The 27,914-nt window shown below is 46.8% G+C and overlaps 1 protein-coding gene across 2 annotated transcripts in view; it reads right to left on the bottom strand.

The window, feature by feature from the left end:
• The window catches only part of LOC138467639 (serine/arginine-rich splicing factor 7-like), a 65,515-nt gene that overhangs the window by 18,216 nt on the left and 19,385 nt on the right, over nucleotides 1-27,914 (bottom strand). For both annotated transcript variants that reach the window (XM_069607803.1, XM_069607804.1), the window contains exons 4-6: nucleotides 25,919-25,993; nucleotides 25,426-25,551; nucleotides 13,957-13,998 (exon numbers count right to left, since the gene is read on the bottom strand). In XM_069607803.1, the coding sequence (XP_069463904.1) occupies nucleotides 13,957-13,998; nucleotides 25,426-25,551; nucleotides 25,919-25,993 (243 nt within the window). The remainder of the gene's footprint in view (nucleotides 1-13,956; nucleotides 13,999-25,425; nucleotides 25,552-25,918; nucleotides 25,994-27,914) is intronic.

The following is a 27,914-nucleotide window of genomic DNA, read 5'->3' as shown; positions in this document are numbered from 1 at the left end:
CTATAGATGTCAACAGTTTTAATCTCTGCGGGCACCATTGCTCCCTGAATTTGCCTTTCAAATAGTCTAAAGTCACACCCCATTCCGCCGCAAAGTTCTCCAGCCTCCCCTCAACTGCATAGGTGGCCCACTCCAAGGAAACAATGTCCCACATTTTCCTGAGCCAATCACTCTCCGTGGGGATCATCAGGCTCTTCCAGTTCTGTGCGATTAGCCCCATTGCTGCTAATGTATAAACGATATGCGCCTTGGGGGTTCTCGCTTTTCCTCCTTTCCCATCAACCCCCCTCTTTCCCAATAGAATCTCTCTAGGGCTTCTGGGCTCCCATAGCTCTAGGGTCTGAGTTTGAGCACCTGCAATTTCACCCCAAAAGGGTCTAATAAGTGGGCAATCCCACCAAATATGCGTCGCCATGCCCACCTCCCCGCAGCCCCTCCAGCAATCACCTGAGTTTGTGGGGTACATCGCGTGCAGTTTGGCTGGAGTGTAGTGCCAATCAAAGATGTATTTATACCAGGCTTCCTGTAATCGGGGTGCTCTGATAATTCTAGGGATCAACCTCCATAGCCTCTCCCAATCTCCTCTCTCCATCCCCACCCCCCTCTGCTGCTCCAAAACCTTCATATACGTCCACCTGACCGTCGGACCCGCGCCCTCCAGAAGTTTATATAAATCCGATATCAAGCCCCTGGCACCATCATGGGTTAGGAGGAATCGTTCAAACTGTGTTAACTCCCACGTGGCCCCTCTCCTCAGTCGACATTACCCAATGTCTTAGTTGAAAGTATCGATGTCTCTCTCCCTCACCAACTCCAAATGCCTGCTTGCATTCCCTGAAGGTTTTTACTGTGCTATTGCTAAACATGTCCCTCAGAGTCTTACAGCCCCCATCATCCCACGCTTGAAACGCCCCTCTCTCCAACCCCGGCGTGAAATCTCCATTGTTAAAAACAGGCGTGAAAGCAGACGGGAAAGACGAAACCCCTCGACTCTCCACCACCCTGTCCCAAGTGGCCACTACTCCCTTTGTAATGTCGCTCAAGTAAATGTGCGACGGCCGCAATTTCCGCAGAAGCCATAATACTTCCCCCAAATGATGTCGAGCGACTGCCCTGTCCATTTGTACCCAATGTTTTTCAAGGTCATCTGCGAACCATTCCCTAATTACACGGAGGAGTGCGGCGTCATGGTACCGCCGGAAATCCTGCAGCCCAAAGCCCGCACGTTCCCTAGACGCTGTGAGGAGGCACCAAGACAAGCGCGGTTTCTTACCCTCCCATATGAACTCCCTGACCACCTGGTCAAGTTCCCTTAAAAAGCGCGGCGGAATCGCCAAAGGGATCGCTTGAAAAAGATACAATATACGAGGCAGAATCACCATTTTGACCGCTTCTCTCCTCCCTAGCCAAGAGATCCTAAGGGCACTCCAGCGCCGTAGTTCTCTCTTGATCTCTTTAAGCAAAGGGGGATAGTTCGCGCTATACCACCCGGCCAATGAGGGGGTAATCCAAATCCCCAAATACCTAATCCCGCCTGGGCTCCACCTAAACGGGGAGACCGCCCTAAGTATCCGTACCTCCCTCTCTTCTAAAGATAGATTCATCAACTCAGATTTTTGCAGATTGATGCGCAATCCTGATGCCTCCCCAAATTCGGTCAGCAATTCAACACACCCCTTGATAGACTCCACCGGCCGTGTCAAAATAAGCAGCATATTGTCTGCAAATGCTGCCACTTTATGCTGGCCACCCCCAAACGGTACGCCCCGGATATTATTGGCCATCGGATTCTCTTATTGCCAATAATAGGGGTTCCAGGTATATTGCATAGAGCAAGGGGGTTAGGGGACAGCCCCGTTTCGTACCTCTTCTAAGCCCAATTGGGTTAGAGGTCACACCATTGACCAGAATCCACAACCTAGGGTTCTTGTAATTCACCTCGACCATGCTAATAAAACCCGGCCCTAGCCCCATCCGCTTCATAACCTGGAATAAGAACGACCACTCCACCCAATCGAACGCTTTTTCCGCATCCAGCGCTAAAAGAATCGCCGAGTGGTCATCTTCCGGGTCTTCTCAACAATGTGGGCCACCCTCCGAATATTATCAGCCGTCTGCCTCCCTACCACAAAGCCCGACTGGTCCTGGTGAATCGGCGTAGGAAGGTACCTCTCCAGCCTCGTTGCCAGAATTTTAGTATACATTTTTGCCTCAGTGTTTATGAGGGCAATGGGACGATATGATGTGCATTCCTCAGGGTCTTTACCCGCCTTGTGTATAAGCGTTATTTTAGCCTCCTCCATCGAGGGGGTGATACAGCCCCTAGCCCTGAATGAGTTAAATAATTGCGTCAGATGCGGAACGAGGAGGTGAGAGAAATGCTTATAAAAGGCTGCTAGGTAGCCGTCGGGCCCGGGGCCTTACCACGGGGGAGGGCTGATATGATTGCCCGCACCTCATCCTCTGATATAGCTCGGCCTAATTCTACCCCCTCTTCGTCAGAGAGCTGTGGGAGCGCAAGGCCCTCCAAAAACTTCCTCTGCGAGTCACATGACGGGCTCTGTGAGGAGTATAGATACTCGTAAAACTCTGCTAGCCTCCCTTTTATCTCCTCTGTCTTGGTGAGCCTCACCCCCCCTTCTCCTCATCGCCCCGATTACATTGCATTCCCTCTCACCTCTCAATAAACGTGCCAGGAGCGAGTCAGCCTTGTTAGCTTTTGCATAATACTTCTGCCTAAGCATGGCCGCCTCCGCCTTTTTATTCCTGAGGATCCTCAATTGACCCTCGACCGCCCTATACTCCTTTTACAATTTTTTAGAAGGGTTTTCCCCAACCCGCACCCTGGCAGCCTCCACCTCTCTTTCCAACTGTTCCTCTAGCCTCCGCATCCGTCGGTCTCTCCGCCTGCAGGGCGATTAAATCTCCCCTCAACGTAGCTTTGAAGGCGTCCCATCTAACCTCCAGACTCGTGTCGAGATCATTGTTCTGCTCAAAATATTCTCTTATCTTCCACTCTATCTCCCCACGCGTCACCTGGTCTCTCAGGAGCGCCTCCGGGAACTTCCACCTCCACAACCCAGACCTTCTACTCCCCAACCGAAGCCGCATTTGAACTACCTTATGGTCCGCTATCCCCACAGGGCATACCTCTATGGAGTTGACCCCCGCAACCAAGCTCGCAGATATAATCAATTCTAGACTGCGATCTGTAAACATCCGAAAGAAATGTAAACTCCTCCTCCTCCTCACCGCTTCGCGCTCTCCACAAGTCTCGCAAGCCCAATTCCTCCCACCGTTCCTTCAATTTTGGCGAGGCTACCACACCCCCCCGCCTCCCTCCAGCTGCGAGCGATCCCTCCTTCTGTCCCATGCCAGATTCAAGTCCCCCATCAATATTACCGGTCCTCTTGCAAAGTCTTGTAGAGTTCCCACAACCTCACGCAGAAACTGGTCTTGCCCCACATTTGGGACATACACCGAAGCTATTGTGAAGTGCGAACCCATGTACTCTCCCCGAACCATGATACATCTCCCATTCTTATCCCGGATGGTGTCAGAAACCCGAAAGTCTAATCCCATTCCAAATGCCAACGCCACCCCTCCTTTCTTGGCAGGACCCGACTGTGAAAAGTATTAGAGGGAACCCCTTCAGCCTTAGCCTTTGTTGATCCTTCCGCAGCAAATGGGTCTCCTGCAGAGCCAAAACATCTGGTTTGTGAGAACCGATGAATTGCTCCAATTTGGACCGCTTAAGTGAGGAGTTTAGACCCCTTACATTATGTGTCATCCATTTGAACCCCACTCTGGTAAACAGATTGCTCCTCGGGGACCTCCCCCCCCGCACCTCTCCGGGTCCAACCTCTTAACTCCCCACCTCACCAGCGAGATGTGGGGGAGGGTCTCTGCCCTCTTATTTCCAGCCTCTTTCCTCGCAAAGTCTAGGACTGAAGCTCTCCCAGTTGGTACTACAACCCCCTCCCAAACCCTACCCGTCGCCAACCCCTCTTCCACTCTGCAACCCCAATTTAGAGTGGAACCAACACCCCCCCTTCCCACCCAACTTATCATAACTCCCCCAAACCGTTATTTTCACCTCCACCTCTTGTCTTCCCCCCCCGGGCCTCCTAGCCCTTATTGACCCCAATATGTTGCCCTCCTTGACTCCGAGCTCCTGTGTCAACCTTAAAGATCCACCACCCCTTATCTGACCAGAGTATAGATTAGACATGAGCCCTTCGTCACCGCCGCCCTCTACGCAGATCCCCCTTCACTCCCCCTGCAAACCGCCATTCTCCCTCCGTCCCCTCTGTTTTTTATCCGCCACTGTGGACCACTCCCAGGGCCTTTCCCGTTGCCTGCTCCCCAAGCTTCCCCCTCCCTACTCGTAGAGCCCTCCTCCAGATCCAACCGCAACAAGTCAGCTCCCTCCTGGACTGACGTTATTTGTTTCGAAGAACCTTCCCAATCAAAAATCAAACCAAAAGGAAATGTCCACCTGTACCGTATCCCCCGTTCAGTTAGAGCCTTCAACACTGGCGCCATCTTCCTTCTTTTTATTAGGGTGATATTAGCCAGGTCTTGATACAGAGCTATCTTCTGGCCTTTAAACAAGATCAGTTCCTTCTTCCTTGCAGCTAGGAGCATTGCCTCTTTCTGAGCGTACCTGGAAAAGGCGGCGAGCACGTCCCGCGGCCTTGAAGTCGGTCCTTTAGCGAGTCGCCCAACTCTATGGACCCGGTCCAACTCGATATCACCTGGGGCGACCTCACCCAAGATGTCCGCAAACACACTCTGCAATTCCTGTTTCAAGTCCTTCTCCAAGACGGATTCTGGCAGCTGCCTCAATTCTCCGAGATCTGTTTTCAACGTCCTCCATCTGTATCTTCAGGTTCCGAGTCGCTATGTCCAGGCGCTCCAACGCCTCACTATTAGCTATGGTCTCTTTCTCGACCAACTGCAGACCCCTCTCCAAGAGGTCCGTCCTGTCTCCTAACTGCTTCATTTCCCGCTTGATCTCCCCGAGCGCTTCATTTAGATCAGCTCGCATTAACTGAAACTGGTCTTGAAAGGTCTTGGCTAGGTTGGCGTGGAGCGTCTGAATTTCCCCCATGAGGTCTTGACCATGCATCTGGGAATGCTCCTGCGTTCTCTCCGTCGCAAAACTCCTCTCCATACCCTCATTGCCGTTCCTAGCGCTTTCCCCCATATCCTGCGGCGGCCACAGAGAGTGGAGTGTACACAGAGTCCCGTGGAGGTTGCTGCGCCCTTCCACTCTTTCCCTTAGTGCGAGTGGCCATCGACAGGGATCCGAGTCTGCTGCGGGAGGTCCAGCCAAGGGTTGACCTCCACCCAATCCCCTACGAACGGGCCAATCTACTGTCTTAATGTCTGCTGCGGACCGATATCGGGTTTTGGGCTGCCCTCCCCTTTCTGCCCCCTCCTTCGCCCAATAACGTTTCAATAAGGATTACAGCAATATGTCCTCGAGATGGACCCCATCCGGGGGAAGAGGGTTGGTAATTGGTAGGGTGTTCAATAGGGTGTCCCGTTGCTAGCTCCGGACTAGCTGGTCCCTCAGAATCTTCAGCCAGCCCCTGGCCTGCTGGCCGTAGTCGGCCCTCCCACCAGCACTATTCACCGGATATTATCCACAGCAAGCCAAGGGGGGGGGGGGGGGGGGAGGCCAGCAAACACCAACGCTTCTTGGTTCTCCCTTCAAGCCCTGCTTAATCCGGGCCCTCACCAGGTTTGCCCCCTCAGAGCTACGCAATTACTTGAGTGAGCATCAAAGTCCTCGCAGCCCCTGCACTTCTCCCCTTAAAGACACTCATGGCGGTATTGTGCTCCGCGACGCCGTGACTCCAGGAGGCAGCCCGCAGCAACTCCCAAGCTGGCCCTTCACCCCAGTGTCCTTAGGGGCCTCTCCTCCCACGCTGAGTCCCTCCTCCACTTGGACCCGACTGCGGCCCACTGCCAAGCGGCTGCTCTACGGGACCCCCGTGTCCTTAGGGGCCTCTCCTCCCGCGCTGGATTCCTCCACCTCCCGGACTCGAGCATGGCTCCCAGCCGAGCAGCCGCGCTCCGGGGGACACCTCTCTCCCCGGCCTTGGACCTCGATGTGGCGCTCCTCGTAAGCGGCTGTGCGCTTCGCCGATGGGCACTTCCCCGCCCGTCTCCACACAGCTCTCCCAATGCCGGGACTTTGTTCCCGCAATCCGCGGGGCCCGCGCCTCACGCTCCCCAGCTCCAACTCCAAGGGGGCAGCTCGGCTCCTCTTGCTGTACTCGGAGGAATCAAGATTTTTTTTTAATAAAAAGGCCCGAGAACCTCTAGCCTTAACTTTGGACGATTTTTTCATATTCTTTGATTTTTTTTCTATTTGGATTTTCTTTACCTCTGTACCATTCAGTAACATTGTTCGGCCTCTTGACTTTGGTGCTTCATTTTCCCAGTCTACTCCCAAGGTTTTATTTTTTGTGAAATATTGGATATTCAACTCCTTTTTGCATTATCTTTCCTTGTTTTTGGCCTTCTTTGCTTTTGATTGGGCCCAACAATGGGATTTGGGATTCTGGGTTGTTTTGCTTCGTCAGAACCGCTGTATCCTGCGAGGTCCCTCCGACTTGTTGCGTTCCTTCGTTTTTGTTCCAATGTGTGTTTTCCCTTTATTCTGCTATTCTGTCCTTATTTGACATCAGTTTTGTCATGACCCACAGAACGCGCCCCTTTTGGACTTCATGGTCCTTATCACAACGGGGCTTGCACTCCTTGGTACTTCCAACATGGCCGTCTAACGTGAAACGCCCTCTTCGGTCTTCACGACGGACGTAGCGTAATCTACAAATAGACCGCGCCCCCGCGCGTCTCAATGCTATTGCAAGTAGCGACTAGACGTGTGCTCCGTAGTTCGCTGAACTGTTATCCTGGTTCCTGGACCTTCTAATTCTATTCCCTTTCCCCCCCCTCTTCCTTGCTTCCCGGACCCGTGTCCCGTGCTTGCGCACCTTCTTCGTTTCCTGGATCCCCGGAGTATCTGAATCCCGGAACTCTGAACGCACGCTGGAGCTAGAAGGAGGCTTGCGCGGGCTTCTACAAGACCAGGTCCGTGCGTAAGAAGACACTGCCCAAGAAATCCTGCAAGGATCGCTCTCAGGTGAGAAAAGGGGAATTCCATGACAAGTTTGTCACGTCTTTCATGTTTTCTTATCCATTTTGAGGACTCAATGCTTCCATCATCGCCGATTTACCGCTATTTTCACCACCTGCTAGATCTCCAAGTCTTCTTTGCCAGACAGCTGTATTTTCTGCTTCATGATTCAGCCTTTCTTGCATTTGGGTTGTGAAGGACTCCAAATAAATTAGTTTTGAATACATCATTGGCAGTAGTGTTGAGTTGTCTTTCACACTCTTGTTGATGGTTGTAAATGGAGCCATGGAAATTGACATTGCGGCCATTACGTTGTTCTGCATCTGAACTCCTGCCGCTAGAGAAGGCGTTACTCCCTTCTTCCATTGGTTCCTTGAAGCTCCTTTTATTGTTGTTCCTCTGATCCTGTAAGTATTCACGTTGTGGATTCCGTTTTTCTCTACGGCAGCTGTTCCTAGATTTTGTGTGGTGGTACCTTTTCCGAATCTCGTTCTGGCCCACACATGTCCATGTGTTTGTCCCCCCCCCCCTTTCTCTTTTTCATGATTACATTTTTCCTGTAAGTTTCCCTTTGATGTACTATCATCTTTTGGGCCATCTTTTCAGCTGTCTTTTGGTTTTTCCGGGGGAGCCAGGATGCAATACACGTCCCAATTGTCCATTTCTAGGTGTTTTGATTCATCCTTCTCCTTCCATCTTTTTATTTCTACGATTCTCATCCTTATATTTTGTTCGTGGCATTCGATTGCATCATTTGTCATGCTGGAATGCAGCATTCCCCTTGGTCTCTTTTTCCCTTCCATTATTTTTCTTTCAAAGAACAACCCCTTGCTTTGCTTGGGTCAGTGTTTGTTGTTCCGTCCATGCAACAGGAAAGCTGGTGCTGGCCCGGACATTTAAAATTCTGCATGTCTGCATTGTGATCCTTTTTTATATTTGCAAAAATCGGCCCATTCCGTTCTCTTGGTGATCCTAGTTCCTGTTTCAGTGTATTCCATGTTTCGTTTTGCCCACAACGCTGTTTTATGGGGGTGTAATTCCGCCCTTGAATTCCCTCCCCGTGAAAGTCAATTCTTTATACTGTCCTGTCTCAGAGCATGCTAAAATGCTACAGTTTTTGCTGGGTGACAAATCAAGGCAGTTGTGACTGTTGCCCCTGTCACCAATGCCACCAATGTCGATCCTAAGTCTGTACAGTGAGTGATCCGCCTCCAATTCCACCTCCAATAGTTCTGCGTCGTTATATCCGCTGTGAAGGTTGTTTTATCGTTGTTAATGACGTGTTGGTTTTCCCATCATTTGTTTTTAAAGCAAGTTCAGGGTTAGGTTTTGGGTCAGTCAAAATCGCCTTCTTTTGGTGCCTTGTGTCCAGACAAGATTCCTTCTGGGTTCGCCCCTTATATCGTTTTCCGTTTCAAAAGCATTTTCACCTAGAGCTAACTGTCGGTCAGCAAAGTCAACAGTGTCAGCAGAATCTGAGAAAGCTTTAGACACAATTATAGTATGATTGATCGTTTCCTGCAGCAAATGTACTTCCTGCTTCTGCCTCAGACCGTGGTTCTCCTGCGGTCTTTGTTGGACCGTCGGTCTCACTCTGCCGGTCTCATGACAAGGGTGCAGCTACAGCATCAGCACTGTTATTCACTGGTGGCCTCTCCCTGGGTGTTCCTTCTCGAGTCCTTGAATTCAAGCGGGCATTTGGTCTTCCTATGTCGTGGTCATCTTACGCTGCCATTCCTCTAACTTGTGCCTCCCGAGTGCCCTGGAGTTTTGGACTCCTTCCTGCATTCACAGACAGACGGGAGACTGGGCAGGTAGTCCATGGGACTCCCACCAAAGATAAAAATCACACAAAGCAATTTCCCGTCCTGGATGTCAGGAGAAGGAAAAAAGGAAGGGCAAACACTAAAACTGCAAAAAAAGAAGACAGGGGCCACTTTGATCAAATGAGCACCCTTGGGTGCCTTTACTGCAGCTGTGCAAACAGCCCACAGTAAAGGCGCACCGAATTAGTAAAAGGTATCACTGCCGCCAGCCATTAAAAGGTAAGCTTGCCTTTAATAGAATTGTTATAGTTATTAGTGTGAAAAGGTGATACAATGTATCGCCCCAGTACTCCACATAAGGTTGGGAGTGCTGGTTTCACCTAATAAAATGTAAAAAGATCCAAAAGATCTTTTCTACCCTTAGGAACTGTAATTCTCACAAGGTCAGCCATTGAAAGTTAACAGGAGAGCACAAAGGGCACCCCGGCAACAATAGGCAGCATGTGCCAAAAGTTATCAAAGAGGATAACATTAAAAAGGCACCAAGGAGAGTCTAAACAAATGACACCCATAAAACGAGTAACAGACTGAGAGGAAAAAAAAGTTCTCACACAGAGGTATAAGGAAAAATAATCCACCAGTAAAGAAGCAAAAAGTTCTGGGGTTGACACAGGTCAGGAAGATTTATCATTACTAGGAAAATCTTACATAACATATGCACTCCCGTAAACACAGTATATCGGGGAATAATATTTGCCATAAACATTACAGACATGAATACAATAACCTGGAACTACGAGCACCTATTAGGCATGCAAATGATGCAACTAATGTAGGTAGTGTAATCAGACGGCTCAGCTCGATATAGTGGCCTATTACTCTAGTGCAACAGCGTCTGATGAGATGGACTTGCGTTTGTCAACTGATAATTCTAGGCTCACGAGGAAATATCACCAAGCCTTAACTGTGCAGCTAGACAAAGCCCTTCTGCCGTTTACCATAAACAAGTCAGACTATGAAGCCTTAACGATATGAATAGAATAACCTGGATATAGGCAGGCCACTAGGCATGCATTGGATGCAACTAATGGCGGCTGAGTGATCGGGCAACTTAACTCCAACTAGTAGCCTATAGTATAACAACGTCTGAAAAGATATAAATCAGACTGTTTATCTTGTGAACGTTCAGTGCCTATGAAGTATCCTAGGCACTCGAGATAATCTGACTAAGCTTTAACATTGCTGAAAAATGAAGCTTTAACGCTGACAGTTCATGGGAGGCCCCTACACCCCATCACTGCCAAAGAGTGCACCCATTAATTCCAGATCTCTTCATATAGTAAGCATGTAACCAACCATGTCATCAGAAGGAAAGTGAATGCATATTCCAGACCAACATGGACTACATCATGCTAAAGGTATAAACTTCATTAAAAAAAAAATATTTAAAACAGTAAATTGAGCTCATTGTTCATCCTGCTGGGTGTCAGGGACCCCAGTCTATGTACCCAGTATGCTTCCCTCTGTGCTCGTCTTGTGATGTCTCCTCGATATCCTTTGGTGCACAGTGCTTCTAGGACCTTAAATTTCATCTGCGCTATGGTATTTCCAGGTTCGTGAAAATGTCTCGCTACAGCCGAGTTAGAATGGTTTGTTCGTACTTTCGATTTGTGCTTATTCCATCTTAATCTTATCTGCCTTTTGGTTTCCACAACATAATAGTTCCCGCGGGGACATCTTATACAGTAGATAACATTCTCACTAGAACAAGCGGCAAAGTCCCCAAGTTTAATCTTTTCTCCTGTGCGGGGGTTATAGTTGCCACAGTTCAAGCACGGGTAGGTCCCTGATCTCCCTGACCTGGTATTGGCAGGTATAGAGTCTCGGTATTAACTAACATATCTCAGGTTTTCGCTTCTTTGGTAGGCAAAGATGGGCGGCTCCGTCACTTCTTAAGATCTCCCAATGTCTGTTAATGCTTTGTTTCACTGTGGCTTTGCAGAGAGAACTTACTAGTGGGGGTGCAATTCTTTTGGGATTGGTTAGTAAGAGCTTGTGGCACAGTTCACTAGTAGTTCTTGCGATGGCTGCTTCGAGATCTGGTGTAGGGTATCCCCTCCTCGAATTTCTGTACTAGTTTGCTGAACTCTATCCTACAATTGTCAGGATCGCTCACATTACTTTTAATCCATAGTAGCTGTCCATATTTATTTATTATGGTAAGCTCTACAGCATGTTTGGAGGATGAAAGCTCATTTGTTGAAGTAAGTTAGTCCTATCAGTTGCTTTAGTGTACGGAGTACTAGAAATAACGTTGTCATTAACTTTGACGTTAACGTCTAGGAAATGGACATGTGGCGTCGCTACTTCTGCAGTGAATTGGATCAGAGGGTCCATCTGGTTGATGTAAATGAGGAAGTTCAGATTCTCAATAGTACTGTGCCAAATAGCAAAAATGGATCTAACAAGGTAACGATGTATCTAACAAGGTAGTGGCGCCAGACAGGGTGTTTTAATATATGAAGGGACCCTAATCTGTGCATGACGCTGTTGGCATACACTGGAGCCATGGTAGCACCCATGTCAGTACCTGATGTTTGAAGGTAATATTGATCTTTATATTGGAAGTAAGAATTCTTGGAAATGAATTCGAGCAGGATCATAATGAACTCTTTGGCAGCACCAATATTCTCGGTCTGTATCAGTAAACATTCGACTGCTTCTCGTCGTAGGTCATGGGGAATGCTTGTGTAGAGACTTGTGGTAGACGGTGAAAAGCATGTCTTCTTCTGTTAGTGTGGTGGTCGAGTATATGAAGAAAATGTGTGGTGTCTTTCATATACGTGGGAGTGTTTTGGATGAGTGGTTGTAGAAAGTGGTCAATGTATGTTCCTAATGTTTGCAACAGACCGCCTGTGGCGGCCACGTTGGTTCGACCTGGGGGTCCACCAATTTCTTGTGTATTTTGGGAAGGAGATCGAAGATGGAAAATGCAGGGTGCATAGTGGATAGAAACGCCTCAGGCTTCTCACACAGTGCACCTTTGTTTTACACCGACAATGCATTGGATTATATGGTATACTAAAAATGACTGCCCCTCGTGGAATAAGCCTGGTTCATTGTGCCATCTTTGTTGGTCATCTTTCTGACTCCAGGTTGGAAATTGCCACATAAGTGCATGCACATCAAGGTAACCCAGCTTTGGACACCTGGTCAGTGCTTTGTATTAGTTAATTTAGTTTTGTGCCAGTCTGGTCCCTATCCACATTTTAGCCAAGGAAGGCCCAGTTGCTGGTCAAAAGGAGATGGCAGCCTGTGCATGATTAGACAGCCTTCACCAGTTTAAATGTTACAGGTCCCTTCTATCGGTGGCCTGTAACCACACCCCCCAACCCCGGCACACAATATAATGAGGACCTGCAGACATTCAAGGAGGTCAACGCCAACATCCAAAAAACATGAAGCCCAAGGGGCACCATAGACCAGTTAAAGGACTGCGGCTGCAACCAGTATTAGCAAAGCCAACTTCAAATCAATGAAAATAACTTGACCTTGGTACCTTCCACCGCTGTACAGGTGTAAAGCCCTCCTCTGCATCCATTGTTTTCTAAGGTCTGCATCTGCCTAGGTCTAAACTGCACTGTTGCTGGCACCCCAACCCCCCCCCACCTCCTGCATCGTCACTGGAAACCTTGGCTTTCTCAGAGCTCAGCCTGGACCTCGCCAACTCGCTGGTGCCAGCTATCACCAAAAAGTAAGGGCCTGCTAATACCTGAACACAGACTATGCTCCTCCCAACTTTTCCTAAGCTTGAACTAACAGTCACTTGAAAACCTCATACTTGGAGACCATGAACCTCCTACAACCAAGCGAAGACGAGCCATACGGCCTCCCCAGATTCCCTGCCCATGGCAGTTTGAAAGTCGAGAGTAAGCGAGAAGGAGGTGGGAAAGGTCCTTACATCTGTGTCCCTATCCCCACTGCTTGCATGTGCAATGGACAAGGTGTCAAAAGTACTCCCTTTGCTCATCTAGTGCCTGATCGACTACCCCCTGCATCGCCTGAAGACCGAGAACCTTTCACTGCTTGGCAAGATCACCAGCCTGTTACACAGAGAAATCTCAAAGAACAGCTACTGACCACAAAATCACTGTTCTTGTGCTTGTCAGACTACTTTAACCATTTTCCCGACCATCTAATTTATACCTTATATTCCTAGGGATAACCGTATTTAATTCTTAAGTGGCAAGTAACCCATTTTTTGGCGTCTGCCCAATACGGATTTTACTTACCAAGAGACATGGTCTGCTTGTTTCAATAAATTGTACCTTTGTGTAGCCACCTATGTGGTAGTAGTGTTGCTTCATTTTTGCTCTCGTCACAAGTATTTCACAGCAGGTTTCCTGAGTCAAAATCCGACTGGTCAGCCACTCTACCACTGAGAGTTGGTCAAAGACAAATGTAAACTGGCAGCACTTTTAAGTTAGCTTCTTGGAACCACTCAGGAGTTGGTACAGAGAACCTCTCAAGCACCATTACCAAGGTTTGTAAGGAATTCTAAGTTTGTAAAGGTTCATGAGGCAAATTTGACGGCTGGAGCTTCCCTGGTGGAGAACACCAGAGATGAGAGCACCGCTACGATCAGGCTTTTAAGATTAGCCTTTTTAAAATGCTCTGGCACCAGTTACTGTCCACCATATGGGAGGATTCACCAATTGTTGGACTACAGCAACAGGGTCTTGAGAACATAGAAAGCCATATTGGTTAGAAACGTAGAGCATGAACCCCCACAACCTTGCAAGTGATGCATGCATTTCATTCAGTGAGGATTAATACTTCAAGCAAATGAGCACGAATTATACAAGTTACATCGCAAGAGCATAACTACAAACATCAAATATATCTATAAAATCGATAGTGCAGTTTTCCACTCAGTTCAAAGCAAACTACTGCAACCTTTATTTGTACAAATAATTAGCACTGGGCAGCTTGTTCAAGCATATGTGGAATTGTGAATTATCTTTCAAGCACACAATTTACCTGCTTCTTGGCCGGGTAAGGGACCTGGATCTGGATCTTGTTCTATATCCAAGTTAAAAAAAAAGAAAACTTACAAAAAATGTAAAGTGAGCAATGAGTGCCGTTTATGTTACAAGGGGTTTTGCATTCTGGAAACCATCATGCCCAACATGCTAATACATTTTGAAAACCTAACAAGCAGAAAAAAAAACTATGTCCCAATCATTCACCGGCAAAGGGTATCCTCCCCAGATTTAAACCGCACCATACTTTAATACAAAGGATAAAAGTAGTAAGATTATGGGGGAGAATTGGATAATTAATTTTTGTCCAGAGGGCAATTTCAGTTTGTTTTCTGACCAAGGTTGAAATGAGTTGCTTATGAAAATCTATAAAGATACCATTGATAGTGAAAAAAGTCGTTATGGAGCATTTGAGGGTTTGTTTGTATAGGATGCCAGCTTCAGCACATACAATGATATGGCGATAAACTAAAAAAATGCTAGCTAGAGGAGGGGCAACATATATATCAAAAGCCCAAACGTTTTTTCCAATGCATCATTCTCTCATTACTATTTTCACATTGGATATACATTTTGAAGGCTCCTGCTTCTCGCACAGGACTGTGGCAGACTGGTCGTCTGCCTTAACCCTAAAGGTAATGATTACAAATAAACACTTCAAAAAATGTTGATGAGTGAAGCTCCAACTAAACTCAAGAAGTCCTCCACTTAATCACGCCAGTATTAGGCTTTGCAGAAAAGGCAGAGCACATGTGAGGCAGAGGGGGTGGAGAGGTTTTAACAAAAAAAGTGTGAAAGGCCACAACGGAGCACTGTTGAACTAAAACATTGGGGTGGTTTGATGTCAGTTTTTCCTGCAAGGCATCTTAATCAGTGGCTGCAGCTTCCAGGCAGTCACTTCTAATCTGGTTGTACCGCACGTACACACAGGGCACCAGACCGTATGCAACTTCCCTGAAGAGATGCTACCTTTGAAATCAGTGGCAAGGCAGGCATGAGCAAATAATTGGGTTAGGAGCAGCATCGTACTGCGCTAGGGAGATTTGCCTACGCAGATACTACTAGCGATTCCAAACTCACCGGGTTCTCTCCAAATGTTACAAAAAAGAGCAGCTCAGGCCCAAATCCAAGGAGGGGGCGAGGGGTGGTCCACAAGTACAGTAGGTACAGTACAGATGGTACACAGGTACAGTACAAACTATTATTCCCAAATAAGCAATTACATGCACTGTACAATTTAAAAACGGCAAAGAGAACAAAAATACACTAACGGTTAAATAAAAAAGCTTTGTAAAAGAGGGGCCACACTGTAGCAAGTACAGGACCAGTTTTAAATAAGATTTGTCAGTCAATAAAGAGTGCTTGCTGAAATATAGGCAAGTAAATGCTTCTTGATTAAGGCACGCAAGTTTGAGAGACCAGTACTGTGAATAAGGGAGCCTTTGGAGGGAGAGTTAACAGTACAAAAGGGCCCCCCAGGAACTTCTGTGTAAGGAAGCGGTGATCCAGGTCCCACCAAATCAGGTGAAAGTAACACCGCTGTAGGTCCCTTCTCACTTCCTTTGCAGGCAGAATTCGCAGTTGGGATTGTTTAGGGAATTGGGGTGCTGTAACTCTGGTTCGGAGGGCGAGCTATATAACATGCAAGTGGAAAAGGGGGTCTGCTTTGATCCCCCACTACCACCCCTTGGCAACCAATGAGGGAACACACACCAAGCATAATTCAAACAGAGGGGGCGGTCAGCCAAAAGCAGACCATCCCTTCAAGCATACCCAGACAAAGGTCTTTTGCATAAGGAATTAATCAACTGTCCCAGTCATAACTACAGCCCCTTTGAAGCAAACAATTTTGAGGATTTGGTGGCGGGGAGTGGAGGACTGCACTTGGTTTAGGCTTTGGATTTAGGCAGGCTGAGAGAAAAAAACAGAGTCAAGAAAAGAAATCCAGTAAAAAGGTGGGATTTGGGGGGGCGGGGGAGGGGGGAGGCAGTTCCGGGAGTCAACCCTCCAAGTAACAATCGTTTAGTCCAACCTGTAAATAGTATGCAACAGTTCAAACATGTCAAGAGTAGAATCCTTTAAACCATAATTACAAAGTGAAAGGGATAGCGAGACTAGTGTCTTCAGCCAGCCTATGCGCAGATCAGTACGGGTTTAGGGGCAATGTGGCATTCCGGTTAGAAGTAGTAAGTCTATCGTTAGAATTAGACAACACTACCAAGAGATTTCTTCTGTAGGAAAGGCAATTACTTTCAGAAGGTAGGAGAAATTAACCATTTAGAGAACACACAGCTACTCTACTAGGATTTAGTTAAGAGTTTAATTAGTTCAGAAAGGAAGGCAAGAAAACATGAAGTCATGATGGTTAAGCTTTACTAAGTTTTGGCTTTCAGTTTGGAGCTTCTGGGATAAACCTCAGTCATCAGGGTATGGGCCAATTTATTTCTTAGATTGGACCAGTTCCAATTTCAGCATTTCTAAAAAGAGGTTCCCGTAACAAGAAGACACTTGCATTTAGGCTGTCGGGAGACTAAAGGGACAAGTGGTTTTGGGAGGCAGCAGTAAGCATTAAGAAGGGGTCGGTAGCATCAAACTAATAAATGTCTCCGAGCAACAGATGGTTCGAGCAGGAGCAACAGAGTATTTTATTCCCCATTCCTCTCCCGGGCAGTTAATTTTAGGCAGGGACTTAAAGGCTTCTTTGTTACTGGACCCAAGGGACCTCCACAGAGCTGCCATGAGCCCCACAGATACCCTACAACCAAATGCCCAAACAGCTTCCAGATAAATAAACTCAAGCCTCTTCTTGGTCTAATATCTGGGGCTGGTAGACTAAAGGGAACAGTCTGTAACTACACACTACATGGAAGTTGCAGGTTACCACAACTATGGTTATAAGGCGAAAACTATTCCCACTGCCTGTGTTCCACCTGGCACGACAGCCAGGGATTACTTCATAATTCCTACCCTGTGCTGCCATATACCCACATGATTGGATATGGTCCCTTCCAAGTCAGGACAAGGGGCATGCACGACTTGTTTGAAAGACTGCTGCCAGTGGGGGTCTATAACCCTTTATATGAGGTCAAGAATACTACAATTCATTTTTTACCACTAACTACTGCCATGTATTCTCATCAACACCATTCTTCTGTCAGAAATTGTGTAGGGTCCAATAGAGTCCCCTGGCTGTAGAGTACATGCGACTCCTGCCCTACTTTAAGGTTTACCTCACTCGCTCCATGGTTAGAGGCCACTACCAACTTGCTTACTGGCCAGTCAGCAATATAAAATGAGGTCTACTCATTTCATTATGCCTCACCCATGTCCAAATGTATGGGCTATCCTCTCTCCTCTCCAGGAATCCATTTTATTAGGCTGACACACAAATGTCAGTTTCCCTGCCAACAAAGTACAGAAATCCTTAATTGGACCGCTCTCCAATAGGCACTTCATCGCTCACCGGAAAAAGGTCCACCTAACCCAATCTTCTCACAGAAAGCTTCCCTGGCCCACCAACATTTACTCACAGTCTATGCCTCAGTCAACTGATAGTCAAACAGTCACTAGTCACTAGGAAATAGCTACTTGCATGCAGTCCTTGGGGAAATATACTGCCATCTTCAGCCAAATCCACTTCAAGAAATAAACAGGAAGCATGATGTCACACCAGAACTACCGAGCTGAGAGTGTAACCCTTTATACCTGCCATGCCTGTATAGGGCATGGCAGGTATAAAGGAAACCTGCATTCTGAGCCCCCTAAACTGCATGGGGGCACATATATGCAGCAAGTGTATAGTTCTGTACAGGCATTTGTAATCTTTCTCTTCACCAGACATCTCCCAAACTGTACACTCTTCTTTGAAGACCTCACTAACTTAAAAGCTATTACCAGGGGGCGTGGCCAGCCGGGGGCGCCATCGGAGGCCTCCTCGGTGAGCTCCGTGCTTCCTTCCCTTCCCAAGACCTCTAAACCCCCTAAAAATATGTACCCGACCCCTTAAAACACCCTAGCGGGTGTCGGAAGCCTCGGTGAGCAGAAGCTGCGACTTGGGAGAGCATTGAAGCCCATACGACGAAGAAAATGAAGTTTTAAATTTGGAAGCCCGAAAACAAGATGGCGGACGGGACTGGGTGTCCTCCCTGCTGTGGGGCGATTTCGTACCACCGGACCCGGAGAAGATCTCCCAGTCGGGGAGAGGATGCAATAGTGTGAACGCATTGAAAGGCTAGCTCCCCTGAGACTGAGGCGGAGAGAGGCGAACGGACGCTGGCAGGAAAGGTAACGACCAAAGCAGCTGAGCACTATACAGAGACCCGATTCGCTTGCAGCAGCGATTGCCCAAGATGGCGGCTTCTGAGGTCCTCACCTGGTGAGGAGGACCGCGAGACTCCAGGAATACAGCGTCGCAGAGTGTCGGTGATTGCCTCTCGGAACCGCGGATGACCCAACAACTCGGCGCCCGCGAAGGCAAGTTGGGCGACCTGTGGTTTCCCCCCCCCCCCTCCTCTCCTCTCCTCCCACGGCCCGCCACAGCGACGAGAACCCACACACTTCGGAGCCTGGCAGTACTAGATGGAAGCAGCAGCTCCATGTTGAGCGACGGAGACGGTGACTGGAAGTGAACAGACCAACTGTGAGTGGAATTGGCTACAGTGCAGGGCACCCACCCTACCTGGAGACCCCTCCCCCCCCCCGACAACATTCCGGGCTCTTCAGGCGGACAAACGTGTGGCGATTCCCGTAAGGAATCTGGAGAGCTACCGAATAACCAATCTGAATAATACTTCTGGGGCCCCCGTGTCACGCCACCATACCCTGATATGAAAGCTAAGTTGATTGCCCCCCTCATTTGCGATTTTCCGGGCCAGGATGACCAAACAAATGACAAAAGGTAATCAGGGCCCTGGTGATATCAAAGCCATGTTGCAGACAGCGGACTCCCAGAAACGCAATGAACTGCAAGCGACAGCCCAAGTGCATAATCCCCCTCCGGAGGGGGGCAAAAGACTTGAAGATCCACCTATCCGGAAATCGGACCTACTAGAGGTGCTGTTGGAACTCAAAAAAAGATATAAAAGTGCAACCAGCCTTGCTAAATCCATCGCAGACCTCAATAAAGGAGTCCTGGCTGTGGAAAAGAGTTGACGAAATAGAAACAGTGATAACCGAACAGGGTCATGATCACAATGTTTTGGCAAGTAGAGTCACGGAATTAGAACAGCAGATGGAACAAATGCAGAATAAGCAAGAAGACGCCGAAAATAGATCTAGGCGAAACAATATACGAATTCGTGGAATTCCGAAATCGATACCGGACTCTGACCTACAGCAATATGTGACTGACCTGTTCCGTCACATCTTGGACACAAAAGAAGAAAATAAAGAAATGGTGCTCCATCGGACGCACAGAGTATACTCCATATTTCAACTTATTAGGAACCTGACTCCTGATGTTCTAACCCGGATACATCTGTACACACTGAAGGAAGACATTATGCGGGTAGCCCGGAAAAAAGAACCCATCAGGTTCCGTTCAATTCCGATTCAACTGTTTCAGGATCTGGCCCAAGTGACACTTGCCAAGAGAAAGAAACTGGGGGTAGTCACAGACTGGCTGAGAACTAAGGGCGTGCGATACCGATGGGGACACCCAACTTGCCTACGGTTTGAACTGAAAGGCAAGCGACATTCTATCTCTAAAGAGGAAGAGATGGCGGACCTCATGCAAGACGACGAAGGAGGCATCTTCACTGACAATGAGGAGTCCCCATCCCGGAGCGGAGAATCAGAAGGCAGACATGAGATAGGCCAAAGGAATCTGAGACACTCCCGTCCGCTGGGACGTAACAAAGAACAGCAACCTTCTGAGCCCACCTGAACAACGGCTTAACATTTGCGATGTGGGACCATTCACTTAAACTCCGATATACCGGAATCTCTAAAGAGAAGGATGGGCTCTGCAATTGAAATGGCCTATGCATTGACTTTATTGCCCGAAGCAAGCTCACTCTACGGGGGGGGGGGGAAGAAAAAAAAGGAATGATTTCAATGAGGTAGAAAAGAAAAAGGGAAAAAGGGGGGGTGGGGGGACCGGAACCCAAATTTCCCGGGTGAATAGAACCCGGTGATTTAGTGTGAACATACTATGTTGAGACAGTTATTTAAAAATGTTAGTAAAAGTTGGGGGGGGGGAGAATGGGTAATCATACTTTCTATTCTTTGGTGAAGCAGTGAATGACATACATGCTATATCTACAACAATGATCAGTTGGATCATAAAGAAAAGGCATGAGGGCTAATGTACGATAATGGCAGAATTAACACTTGTGTCGCTGAATGTTCAGGGGCTCAACTCAGCCTGGTTGATATGCACGCCTCAGTGGTATGGTTGCAGGAGACACATCTGCTTCCTGAAGATGAGCTGAGGCTGAGACACAGAGCCTTCCCTATACAATATCTGGCTTCTAGTGGAACTAAAGCGGGGAGTGGGCATTTTAATAGCAAAAAATTTAAAATTTGAGAGAAGATTTGTTAAAAAAAGACTCAGATGGGCGTTTCCTGATGTTGGGGGGGAAACTGATGGGCCAGCTGGTGACTCTGATTTCGATCTATACGCCCAATATAAAACAAGACCACTTTATACTTGACTTGCTGCCTAAAATAGCACAACGGGGAATAGGAAAAATGTTGATCCGAGGTGACTGGGGTAATGGATGCAACAATGGATAAGACTCTACCGGCTACCCCTAATGATCACACATTTAGACAAGCCCTGGCGAAATTTTTGAGAGAACTGCACCTTTTAGAATCCTGGCGTTTCTTTAACCCACAGAAGAGGGCATATACTCACTACTCAGCGGTACACAGGGGTTACTCCCGTATCAATATGATACTAATCTCCGAAACAGTTGTCCCACAAGTCACTGGCTTAGAAATTGGGATGCGTTGCGTCTCAGATCATGCCCCGGTACTCTTGAATGTAGAATTGGCTTGCTCACAACAGCGGTCTCGCAAACCCCGACGACTAAATGAGGTAATATTGAAGCACCAATTGGTCCGGACAAGTATTGAACAAACCCTGCAGAACTATTTCCGGGAAAACAAGACCCCAGAGTTGGATTGGTCAACCATTTGGGTTGCCAGCAAGGCGGTAATAAGGGGGGGGGGAATTCATTGCACAAACCTCGAATTACATTAAAAGTCGGGAGAGGGTAAGGCACAACATGGAAGTCAAGATACACGAGGCAGAAGTGGTCTACAAAGACAAAGGTTCACAGAAGGCTTGGCGGGATTTGAAAAAAGCCAGAGCGGCCTTAGAAACTCGCCTAGCAGATGACGCAGCGCGCCTTCCGGTAAAAAATAAACAATTTTATTACATACACGGGGCAAAGCTAATCGGTTTCTTGCTGCCAAATTGAGACACCAGACCCTTAGGAATCGAATAACACAACTTCGTAATGACCACAGGGAGGTAGTGAGGGGAGAAGGAGAAATAGAGGAGGTTCTGATCTCATATTACACCAATAACTTAAAGAAAGAAAACTTAAAGGAGGAGGAGCAGATTGCATTCCTAGAGCAGGTAGACTTACCACAAATTAGTGAGGTGGATAAACAGCAATTGGAAGGCCCCATAACGGAGGAAGTGGTGGGGGACGCTATAAAGGCATTGAAGGAGCATAAAACACCAGGCCCAGATGGCCTCAGCAATGCATATTATAAAACCTTTAGAACCACGCTGATAGGCCCCCTTACCTGCCCATTTAATTTTATTAGAGATAAGGGGCGCACATCTGGAGATACCAGCAACCACAATATTATTGTTGAAACCAGACAGGGACCCATTGGACTGTGCTAGCTATCGTCCGATCTCTTTACTAAATGGAGATGCAAAGATATACTCCATGATATTGGCTCGGAGACTGGCAATGATATTACCTGACATAATTCACTCAGATCAAGCTGGGTTTGTGAGGGGGCGACACACATACGATAATATCCGTAAGAGCAATAAATGTAAATCGACTGGGGACGGAGGACAAGCCAGAGATTTTCGGTGGCAGCCCTGGACGCCTCCAGAGCTTTTGATAGTTTACACTGGGGCTTCCTACAGCTGACTCTTGAAAAGTTCGGGTGTGGCACGCTCTTTATCCGCATGGTAATGGCCAACTTCACAGACCCATCCACTAAGCTATTGATTAATGGAAAACTCACAGGAAGCATCCCCATGCAGAGAGGCACGAGACAGGGAAGCCCATTATCGCCCCTGGTCTTTGCTATGGCTATGGAGCCTTTTGCATGCCAAGTTCGTAGCCATCCAGATATCCAAGGGGTTGAAGTGGGCAATACAGGCCCGCAGAAGGTATCCAAGGGGTTGAAGTGGGCAATACAGGCCCGCAGAAGGTGGCACTTTACGCAGATGACTTTCTCTTGTTCTTAAAAGATACCACAAACTCTCTACCATCAGCCATACACCTACTGAAGAAATTTGCCAATGTCTCTGGGTTCCATGTTAACTATCCCAAATCTAAAGCTCTTATTACAGAGAGGCCGGAGCAAATCCCGATTTGGGAAAACCTATACCCCCTGAAATGGGAACACAAGGCAGTTAAATATCTTGGAATTTAACTGACCCCCAAATATGACAGGTTATACGGAGCCATTATCCCAGACCTCCTGAAAACATTGGCGAAAGAATTAAAACGTTGGAAATTGCAGGAACTGTCCTGGTTAGCACGCATTACAGCAGTTAAGATGACCCTACTTCCTAAATTCTTGTATGTAGTCGGCGCTCTCCCAATACGAATCCCAAACCCAGCCATCCAAACACTACAGAAGGAGGTGATGAATTTCATATGGGGGGGGGGGGGGGACCGAGAGTTCCCAAGAAAGTATTATTTAGGCCGCAGGTCCTGGGGGGATTGGGGGTTCCAGACCTCCGTAGGTACTTGTGGGCAGCACAGATCACTCCTATGCTGCAATGATCTGCGGGGAGACACCGAACCAGTGGGTGATACTCGAAAAATTGGCAACTAAGTTAGCCCTGGGAGGTATCGGCTTCCTCGCCACACGACATAGGGAAAAAGGGTGCCAACTATTGCAATCAACCAGAACTACCCTGTGGTATTGGGACAGGGTCCTGAGAAACAAGCAGATCAAAGGGGCGGGGAGGGCCTCTTACGCCAGTAGCTTACAACCCAGAATTTACCCCTGGAACACATGCTAACCTCTGGGCTAACTGGGGTGGCAGGGAGGGCAGCATGGTCTTAGGAAATCTCTATGCAAATGGGATACCCCTGACATTTGAAGAATACAAAACCAGATTCAATAGCCCAGAACAGGAGCGATTCCACTATGTTCAACTCAGACACTGGGTCTCAAATGCGAGGGTGAAAGAAGGGGCAACTAGGAACCCTAAAGGAGTGGAGTTAACCATACAGGAAGGCCACCCAGACAAGGGAATAATTAGATTATATCGCCTGGTGGGAGAGGGGGACCCAGAAGAAAATCTCACTTATGTGCGGAAATGGGAAGCGGATCTGGGTAGATCAATTGACTGGGACACATGGGGCCGAATTTGGCATAGAGCCGCAAAGAGTTCTAAATGCACCTTGATTAAGGAAGCAGCATATAAACTTTGTCTTCGGTGGTATATGACGCCCACACGCATGCATACCATTAATCCAGAATATCTGCCTGAATGTTGGAGGAATTGTGGACAACTTGGGGACCTCATACATATGTGGTGGTCCTGCCCATTAACAGAAACCTACTGGAAAGAGATCCTAAATCACATTAAAGATATAACTGGCGTGGAGCTCCCTCTTGACCCGCTATTGGTGCTCTTGCCCTGAATCTATAAGGACAAGCACCTTTTCTATATGTTTGCGCTTGTACTAGAGAAAAGCGCCCATTAGACATGTTTTTGCCTTACTACAGTCTAACACCATACCTCACTGCACTTAACCTTTGTAAATGAATTTTATGTTCTCTTTTGCATTTAATTGTTTGTCTTTTCTATTTTGCATTTATACTCAGTCTACAACTAATGTGATGTTTTGATGGAATATAAATATATGTGAACGACTTACACTTCTGTAAGCTTTTCGCTGCAGAAGGCCTTTAGGGCTTATGTTCCTAGAAAATGCTACTTGATTGTTCCAGAAAGCATCCAGTTTTCACACCTTGATTAAACCTTGGTGAATATATTTGTTGTAATAAACGTACACCATGTAATTTTGTGTCTACATGTACGAATGAATGTGCATGGAGCCCCTTTCCCCGTGGGATCCTTTAGACTTTGACACGAGTTTAGAATAGTGGTGACCTTTGCAAGCACCAATTAATTCCCTTGTGTTTTGAATAATGGCATACAGCATTAAAAGTATGCTTCAACTATCGTCAGGCGGTTACCCCTATATTGCTCTTGGGAGAAGCAGTGGAGGGTTGCTATGCAAACTCAGGGCCGACGGCCACCTTAATTACGAATATGTTGAGTGCAGCCAGAATTACAATCGCCCAGGCATGGAAATCTAAAGATGGGCCAGTGATGGCCATGTGGTGGATGCAGCTATGGGGGGTGATGGCCATGGAGAAAGTGATTACTTTGGCACACGGCTCTTATTCCAAATATCTGAACATTTGGCTACCACTGCATGAATTTACAGACGACAGAGAACAGATGTACTTTAAGCCCAGATTACTCCGTGCAATACCCGTTTATCTGATGGAATCGAAAACTGAACTTGAAAGGATCCATCTGACTGAAATAACAAAACAGATCAAACCACTTCTTCACCTTAAATTGGGGAGACACGTTGGGGGGGGTAGGGAGGGGGGAGTTCAACATTTATGTTATTCTTTTATTCCTTTCCTTTGTATTGCTATCATAAATGAGCACTGGCATTGAAATGTGCTGAAACCCCAAGTAGGGGTAATGAGGAAGCGACATGTAAGAAGTATTACATATATGCTATTGATCGGTTTATTACTAATGTATGCATATCTATGTGCTCCAAAACTTAAAGTTGGTAAAAAATAAAAGCTATTACCAGCCCCACAAATACGTTTCCATGTGAGTGAACAGTGGATTAGGAAAGGAGTGGACTGTAAAATAAATAAAATGGGGCGTGGCTGCGTTGTCGTGTGTGGCTTTTATTTTATTTTTTAATTGGCTTATCGGAAGCTTGAAAAGAATGAGTGAGACCCCAACTTGAGTTCACAGAACACAGGGCTACAGTAGGGGGGCATGCTGAAACAGGAATGAACCATATCCCTTTGCAAGCCGCTCAGGGATATATAACAGCACAATTAATACATTTCTGTTCAGAAACATTTGCCTCAAAGACAGATTAACGTTGAAATACTGAAAGAAAAAAAGTATGCAAACGTTTTAGTAATTGTGGCAAAGCCAACTTCCTACGCTCAGTGCAAAATAGCAGTAGTTTTAATGGAAATATTATACCTTGATCTTTTGATGGATCCAGACCTGCGTGATCCAGATCTAGACTTGCGCAGCGATCTAGATCTCCGAAGAGACCTGAACCTGCGAGGGGATGCAGATCTAGACCTGCGAGAGAGCGACCTCGTCCTATAAAGAAGGGGGGAAAAAAAGGATGCATTAACCATTTTCAAGTGACTGATTAAAAATACTTGATTTAGTACTACTTGATCAGCATGCCGCCGCCCTCCCACCCCCACAGCTGTTATTTGTTGTTACACTAAAACAAAAACATGTCTGCTTCAATGAATGTGAAAAACACTGCAATCGTGTTGGTGCATAAAAGACACTTGCCTACCTTTAAAGGTTCGCATAGCTACTATTCTCGCAGGAGAAAGATTACAATTTGCAAGTTTCACAGGCACTAAATGCCAACAAATGTATATCAGACATGTTTGCTCAATTCAGCAGAGTGGTGCCCAAACAAAAGTTTGTAGGAAGTTGAGCAAAAACTCACCTCCTGCCACGGCTCCTGCTGCGTGAACGAGAATACCTTCTTCCTCTGGACCTTGAGTAAGAGCGAGACCTCGACCTAGTTTATTAAATTGAGAAAGGTAATGTCAAGATTGCTCAATATGCCTTAGTTTACAGCAGTTTTAGTCAAACTGAAATATGATAACTATAAATGTGCCAGTGTAAACAAAAAGGGCACTGTAGCCTCAAAAATGAGGGATCTAGACAGTCAAATTGACAAAAAATGTCTATATTTTGACATAGCTACAAATTAACAGCTATATCTACAATTATTCTGATCTTCAAGGTGAATGAAACAGAAGGCCATTTTCACCAGGTCCTTAAATGATGTAAACCTTGCAAAATTGGGGAAAATATTGATGGAATAGGTAATAGTTACTACCATACCTAGCCACTGGCAACTGAATGATAAAACTATGAAATAGTTTCCCAGATGCAAATCAACAGGGGTTATTAAATTAGAAGTTTAAGATCTGGCTTCCACATGTTTAACTGAAAACAAAATGTACATTTCTTCAAAAAATGTGTAGTTAAAATAAACCTTGCATGTTTGCATGTCGACCCTCTTTGGCTGAAGGTCTAGGAGATCTAGACGATCTATCAGTCGATCGATGCGTCTATTGTAGATGTTTTCTTCAATCTAGCGACGATCATACTGACAGCCAAATGAGACAGGGTGAGACTTGATTGACGCAGGAAGATTTTCTAGGTGGGAATGTGGTCAATCGGATGTTCCTCTTTCTAAATCGTGGGGGGACCAATTGAAAGCCAAATTTACTGCGTAATGCCGGTCTCCGTCTCAATTTTTCTGGCCTCTAATGAATCTTAAAGGTGAAGCTACATGTAGAAGGCTCGAGGGGATCTGGCCTCCTGCCGATCACCTCAAGGTATAGCAGAATAATGGTCGGATTTGCAAGACGCATGAAATCTTAAGGTTCACGACATTCTGAATCAAGGCGACTGACTCAACCGAAGAAACCTGAAAGGTTTTGACCATGGTGATTATTAATGTTGTAGCATGTGACAACCAAAAACAAACGTATACAATACACCAAAAATGTACATTTCAAACAAGTTACATTTAAGCAACAGCATACATTAAAAGCCATCTTGGATTTTGCCAGTTTGCCCGTGCATTTGGCACCCAATCGCTGTAACCTACAACCCTGGAGACCACATACATACAGTTGTCTAGCCGATAGGGGTTCCAGGACTCACTGCTTATTAAAGAGTGATTCTTTAGCAGCAAGTGGTGCAGGAAATGCACCCCCACCCAAACATTCTCAATAGAATACCCGATACACAAACCGCACTGGTCCTGAGATCGGTTTTCAGTGATCACAATGTATAATAAAGAAAAAGGCTACTGGGAAATATCAGACACAAGAGTTCCACACCCAAGTAAGTCAGCCACAATAGAGAATTACTGAAGTGACCCTTCCAAAGCAGGAGGAGCAGCCAAGTGCTGCAAGTGTCCCACTCTAATGACACAGGGAAACTAGGATTCGAAAAGCCCTGCGGTTTTGGTGAACATTAACAAATCTAAGAAATACTGGTGCCATGTGTAGGGAGTGCAGGAGTGAATTCTGCCATTCACCAATCCATACAAAACACCCATGGAACAGGAAAAGTCAGCTACGTCAATGGAGGGCTTAGCCAACCAGCATAACAGCAAAGCAGCAGGGAGAGCCTCTTCTCTTTTCACTCTTCCTAAAACATACCCCGAGATGAACAACTCCAAACACTCCCATCTCCACCCCCAACAATCACGCTCCGGTTTAGCCTTTAAAGTGTCAATTAATGAACCATGAACTGTGTTGAAAGTCCTCAAACAGTAGAGTGTAACAAAGACTGGTTCAGAAAAGAACAAAAAGTGGTGTGTGGGGCAAAAAGGGAGAGAAAGGGTGAAAGTAAGATCATGTACTGTGAGGAAATTAGACCAAAGAAAGAAGTGGGTGACAGTAAGATTATTGTGAAGA

The sequence above is a fragment of the Ambystoma mexicanum genome, chromosome 4q (genome assembly GCF_040938575.1).
Source record: "Ambystoma mexicanum isolate Mex_15411 chromosome 4q, UKY_AmexF1_1, whole genome shotgun sequence".
NCBI classification, from domain to species: Eukaryota; Metazoa; Chordata; class Amphibia; order Caudata; family Ambystomatidae; genus Ambystoma; species Ambystoma mexicanum.
This window is presented reverse-complemented; position numbering and strand designations above follow the sequence as displayed.